The sequence below is a fragment of the Apis dorsata genome, unplaced genomic scaffold, assembly GCF_000469605.1.
Source record: "Apis dorsata unplaced genomic scaffold, Apis dorsata 1.3 scaffold_382, whole genome shotgun sequence".
Lineage (NCBI taxonomy): Eukaryota > Metazoa > Arthropoda > Insecta > Hymenoptera > Apidae > Apis > Apis dorsata.
Genome location: NW_006263644.1, coordinates 158194 through 164834, shown reverse-complemented (window position 1 = coordinate 164834; position 6641 = coordinate 158194). Strand labels below are relative to the sequence as shown.

Here is a 6641-nt window from a genome sequence, read left to right as displayed (position 1 = left end):
AAAAAAAAAAAGGAGAGGAAAAAAAAAAAAGAAAATAGTGACAGGGAATAAGAGAACCGGTTACACGTTGAAAAATATGAATCGTAGAGATAGAGGTGGAAGCGTGAAAAAACGTTGGAAGGACACTCTTTAACTGCATCTGCTTTTTCGAGATATGAATGTAGGGAAAAAAATTAATGAATGTGGAGGGAAGAACGTTTACGTTGTAGCGCAACGAGAGTCGATTTAGAATGAGTTTAATTTTAAATGGTACTTGTAGTTTGATTGTATGATAATTTAATTTTATCCTTTTTTTTTTTGCAAAGATATGTATTCATTAAAGATTATATATTGAATATATATATATTGAAAATTATAACGTAAATTAAAAAAAGATAATCCTTTGTTTCTGAGAAAATTATTTATGAAAATTGTTCAATTAATTTCTAAATTACTAATTATTAAATTGCTTCTTAAAAACGGAGCCTCTTATCAAAAATTCTCTCCTTCGATTCGAACCATATTCGATTTTCGATATATAAAATGAGAGAAACAACGTTTTCACAAAAAGAAGAAAATGTTAAACATAATAAATTTACGAAATATCTATATAACAAATTTCAATTGTAGAAGAATCGCATCAAAGAAATAGACGTTCAATAAAAAATTACTGAATTACTTGCCATCAGTTTTGCGGATACCAGGTCACGGAAAGTAAGGGACCGGTTTCATAGCCTCGAGAGGCCGATCGTTACCAACTTCGTTACACAACTGTTAGGATAATCTGCGGCAAGAATCATGAGCCGTGATACACGTATGCGGCTTATGTATGTAGGTTGTGTCCGGCGTAGGGGTGAGGGCAGGTGTACTTTCCGAGAGAATAATTAATATTCAGCGAGGAAAAAGTGGGCGATGGTCTTCTCTTATGAACAGTTAGCGCGTTAGCAAACGGGGCACACATCGCTTCTAGACACGCAGCTGGTCCTCTCCGGGGGAAAAGACTTTCGAGGCCCAATTACGTTCGTCGTTGTCGATCGTCCGTCTACATAATTGTTTCACGTTTGATCTGCCATACTTGGACGGCCCGAAATTTCGTGGGATCGATTTTATCTTACGCGCTTCTTGAACGTCCACCGCGTTCCTGGAACTTTTGAATTTCTTGCCGCGACAATGATCTCTCGCGTGACGTATCGAAAACTTTGCGATACGAAACTTTTTTTTTTTCAAATATAATAGAAAGTGCAATATATAATTCTATGATACGAAATTTAGAAATCTAATTCTAAGTTTAAATTCTTTTTATTTTATCTAGAAGGAAATAGAAATTTAGTACACCGATATAAAAGCTTACATTGTGGAATAAAATTATGATTTTTAGACGAATGAAAAGAGAATTCGAATAGAGGAATGTTCAACGTAATTTATTCGCTAAAAATCGATAGAATTTAATCGATGAGGAATTTCTAACGATAATCGAAAAATTATGGCAAGATTGGAACGATGAAGGAAGAGCGATTTCGCGAATAAATCGTAATCCACTAACATAGATATCGGCAATCTTGGAGTGAAATCTCGGTAGCCTTGATAACGGTAGCCGTGTAGACCCGGGCCGTAGGACGAATTGCAGCTGCAGAAAACGAGGAAAACTTATGATCAGATAAGAGAGGGAGAGGGCCGTTATAAAAGAGTTAGAGAAAAAGAGATAGTGGTCGAGGGGGCGGGGAGGAAGCGGAGTACAAATTACGACCACCCGGAAACTGGTCTCGTGGCCGTGTTAACTTTCGTCGCGTGCCTTCGGGAAATGCCTCAACTTTTGCAGCCACGTGTTATCGTCCTGGCATTATAAACTTTCCATTGCCCGCCCTTTTCCTCTCTCTCTCTCTCTCTCTTCCCATTTTCCCTTTCCTCGTTCGCCTTCATTATTTACGACGCGTTAACGAAATTTACCAGCTTGCTCTTGTACTGGACTCTAGAATTTTATCACTTGGTCGAACTTGGTCGAATCTTGGTACAACTTTCTCTTACGCGTTCCCATATTTTTGATTCTATTTGGTAGATACACAGGATGATAAATGTTTGGCAATTTCTTAAGTTATTGTGAATTTAAATAAACATAAATTTATTTGCAATTTCTTTAATTTTTGTTTTATGATAATGATAACGGTGTAATGAATATAATGAAGAATTGATCAGAATATGTGTAAATTGCAAAAAGCAAAAGAAAATTATTTGAGTAATATGGTAAAGTAATGTAGTAAAAAAAAAAAATATATAAATTTCATTCGAATAATGCTAATAGAAGAAAATTGAGTGTATTATTTTTATGTTTAATGATATGAGTAATTATTATTGGTATCAACTTGTACTATTTTTTGTTTCAGATATGAGGCTGTAGAACTGATCTATCGAGAGTTGACCAGAGTTTACAAGCAATCGGAAATAGATTGGAAAATGATACACGATGCAGGATGCACCAGAGACGATACAGATTTGCCAGACCACGTCACTAAACCGAATGATCTCAATCGATTGATCAGCGGAACGTTTAGATCCTTTTTGGCTTCCTTGCCTGCTCCTCCCACGATTGTAACGATTGCGAGGTAATATATCTAATATATCTCACTTAAAAATTATTTTTTACTCCAAACTATGCTAATAAAAAATCTTTATACAAAATCTTTCTTTTATGGAAATTTAAATTCGCAAAATTACGAATAATATTTTTCCAAACTTTTTCGCACATTGTAACGAATCGTATCGTTTTACAAAAATATTATTTTCCAAAATTCTAATCCAATCGATGCAAAGTACAAAATATTATTATACGAAAATTTAATTCAAATCCTCTCTCATGATACGACAGTCCAAAATATTTTATACGAAATTTAGAAGAAAATAAAGGAGAGACCATCCCTTGGAAAGGAATGGATGCTAATAAAAATATCCGTCGATAAAAATCCAGCCGCGAAACGTTTTTAAAGCTCGTCAAATTGAATTCCAAGGCTGTCCGCCTCTATCTTCGATAGAGAGCGGAGGCAGGGTCGCAGATGGCGTGGAAGAAGATGCTGGGAGGGCTGGGAATAGAGAAAAAGGGAGGATCGTAAGGGGTGGTATGGTTGGGCCGGGCGAAGGGTGGGTTCATGGACGTTCGGCTACCATCAAGCCCCACCCCTCCATGTGGGCCAGGGGTTGCCTCGTAAGGGGTGTACGAAATCAAATCCCGACCTTTCGGCACTCGTTGTCAGATGTCTCTGTCTTCGATGTCCCGCGACAGATGCTAATTATTCCTTTATCTCTGTTCCACGCTCTAGTTGGCCGGATGATTAAGGCGAGACACGGTAATCCGTTTCTCAATTTTCCCCGGCTCTCGTAATAAACACCACGCCACGCCACGAGAAATTGTGATTTATGAAACACATACGCGGCAGACGCGACGATACTAATGAGATCACGTCTGCCCAGAGAGGAAATCTTTCCACGGTTGTACTCGAGATGTGACGAATTCTTTGAAATTTATAGCTTTGCGATACGTGTAATATCGACGTGAATTGTGATATTTTTATAAATTTAATTATGATTGGAAATGTGTTTAGGATATTAAAATAATGAGAGAATTTTTATGCGAGCGTATAATTGATATAATTAATTTTATCGGTATTTTTATAACTGGTCTAAATATGTAATATGTCATCGTTATATAAATTTAAATATCAATTCATGCATGTACGAATATTAAAAAATTCAATTTTATATGCAATGGAATTCAAAAAAAATGATTGCATATCAAATAATTTTTCATTTAATAATACGTTATATAAAAGAAGATTTACTTTTCTTCCTGTTAAAATAATTTCACTCGAACTTTGAACACGCGTGATATTTAAAAAATCATTTTAAATTCAAATCTCGTAAAGATAATAAAATCATATATGATTTTCTTGCATATTACAATTTAGTTTATGCAAAAAATAAAAAGAAAAGCAGAAATATTTAATCAAAAAGATAAAATCGTTAATTTATCTCGTAAAACGTCTAGCAGAAATTATGCAATGGAAACGCGGATGGAAATAATAGAATGATCCGTAAATGGTTGATTTGGCGCCATCTCGTGATAAAATTAGGGAAATAGTATTCGGACTTCCGGCGGTGGCAGAAAAAAAATCGATTTCATCCCACTTGCAGCCCTCGACGACCCTTTGGTCTCCACCCCCAGCACCCCTCACTTCCGGGAAAGACGCGGAAACGCCGCCGGATGTCGCCTCTGGACGGCATCGAGGTTCTCTTTCAGTTTGCCAGACGGCGATTAAACAGAAACAAAAAGTGAAAGCGAATTTAACGAGCAAGAATAAACTATTTACCATGGAAAAATATAAATTTCTTTCTAGAGATCTATTTCGAATCTTCGATCAATTCAATTCCTATTAATTATTATTCCTCGATATTTATTTGATTTTATTCGCCATATTTTTTTTTGTATACAATTTTATTTATCTCTCATATCAATTGTATTATTTTATTTATCTCTCATAACATACATTAATAAACTTTTGTATTGTTTCTTATTTTAAAATTAATTTTAATCGAATAACGAAATAGAAATTATCAGTAAATAATTCTTTTTTTCTAATTCTTTGAAAACTCAGGATCACGAATAATTAAACGCTTATCGATAACATCTTAATAAAAAAGATGCAACGATAAAATTATTATATTCTTTTACAGATCCAGTCAAGACGAATATTGTCCGTCAGAGAACGTGGATCAAATTCAGATTGAAGTGCTCGAGGAACTTCGCCAACATCTGGGGGAGATCGACGTCCAATTGGCCTATCTAAAGGAGGAAACCCATTAACCATTAAAAAATATAAACACACCACCCTCTCCCCTTTCTCCCCGAGATATACATTTTAATGGGGCGAATTTCATTTTGATTCAATAAACGTTTGTATGAAAAAATATTCATCCCTGTTAATCGTATCCGTTCCTCCAGCGTCATTCCAACGTGGATCGTAAAAATAGACCCTTGGCTCGAGCACTCGTCGTCGTTATTAAGACAACGAGTACTCGGGTAAGGGCCAAATGAAAAGCTCGTAAAGACTAATTACTGGTGCTTCAGGGAGGGATGGATAAAGGAAACTAAGTCGAGAAGTCGTGCATCGTGGAATCGATGGAATACATCAGAAAGATCAGAAGGCGAGCAGGAAGAAGGAAACTGGCACGTCTTTGATCAGAGCAACGATTTACATAAGATCGGTGCCACTGGTCCATTATAAGAGCACAATACCAACCTGGAGGTTGGTATTTTTCTTTTTTTTTTTTTTTTTTTTTTTTTTTCTTTTTTTTGCGCAACGAGCACACCCTGCATCCCCCTCTATCGTTTCTCGTTTCACGCCGACCGCCCATTTGCATACCGTAGGCCAGTTTCCCACACGTCTTAACAGCGATCGTCCCTTCTTCCTCTTTCTACGAGCTTACCAAGTTTCCGTCTCTTTTCGTTTCCCTTTTGCTCGTAACCCTTTTCACCGGGCCGGGACAAAAAAGGCAAGGAAGAGTGAAAAAAAGACGTCTTCCTTCTTTCAAGATGCTGGCGTCTCTTGAAACTGAGAAACGAGACCTTGGTGGATTGGATGCCATTCAAATTCTATAATGAACGTGTATGTGTAATGTTTTTTTGCCTATCGAATTTCTGGCGCGCAATAAACGCGAGAAATCGGAGAGATTTCTAATTTTAGAAAGTATTTTTAATATTTAATCATTATCTTGATTTTAATCCTACTTTTTTTGGAAGATAACGGTAAAATGGTCTTCGGGTCACCTTTTTTTTCTTTTTTTTTATTTAATTGTGTATTTGTCGTGCTGTGGTTCTTAAGTTTCAGGAAAACGTGAAAGAATCCCTGTTAATATACTTGATTGCGCGTAATTTAATTCCGCTACAGGTAATTTAATTCTACCACGTCCTTCGAGTTACTTTTGACTTAATTACGCTTCTTCTATGATTAAAAAAATATTCTTAAGTTTCGGAGAAACGCGAAAGAATCCTTGTCAATACCATCTGATTACGCATTGGAATATTAAAAAATTCGGGGATCGAAATTAAAAGTTTCGCTAATAAAATCAATACCGGATATTCAATATATTTCATTGAACATCATCTATCGATTTCAATCAAAGTTAAAAATTAAATATCGATTGGAAAAACATTCAAAGCATTCCTAACATCGCTACATTACCATACCAAAAAAAAAAAAAAAATGAAATAAATTCATAAAAGAATTAGAGCCAAGCAGAAAAATTTTCCAATTGAAAGCATCGATTTATCGGTTATTCGTCTTGAAATGACTCATTCGCCGGTCGTACAATTGCGCGTTAAGGGAGTAGCACAGTGGCATTCGGGCGATAACGCGCGAATAAACGTTAAATGGACAAGGTGAATGCGGAAGTGCGATTGTGGAGAAGGGACGAATTTTAAAGAACCGCAAGGAAAGTTTACGAGCTGGCAGGCTCGCGTAATGACTGTCGTTAACCACGGTCCAGGCCTCTCTCGGTCGAACCAAGACCTTTGTATGCTAATGACAGGGTGGTCCGATTTCAGCCACCCTGAGTAAAAAATCTTAGGGGTCAACAGACCCATCGTTCGGCCGAGTTTTAAATCTCCCTCGAGT

At 36.4% G+C, this 6641-nt stretch overlaps 1 protein-coding gene across 1 annotated transcript in view; it reads left to right on the top strand.

Annotated features, from left to right (window-relative positions):
• LOC102671133 (UPF0489 protein C5orf22 homolog) overlaps window positions 1-4935 on the top strand; it is an 834013-nt gene extending 829078 nt beyond the window's left edge. Inside the window, exons 7-8 of the mRNA XM_006618905.2 lie at window positions 2361-2579; window positions 4702-4935. Of these exons, the coding sequence (XP_006618968.1) occupies window positions 2361-2579; window positions 4702-4831 (349 nt within the window). The 3' untranslated portion in view covers window positions 4832-4935. The remainder of the gene's footprint in view (window positions 1-2360; window positions 2580-4701) is intronic.
• Window positions 4936-6641: the final 1706 nt, after the last annotated feature.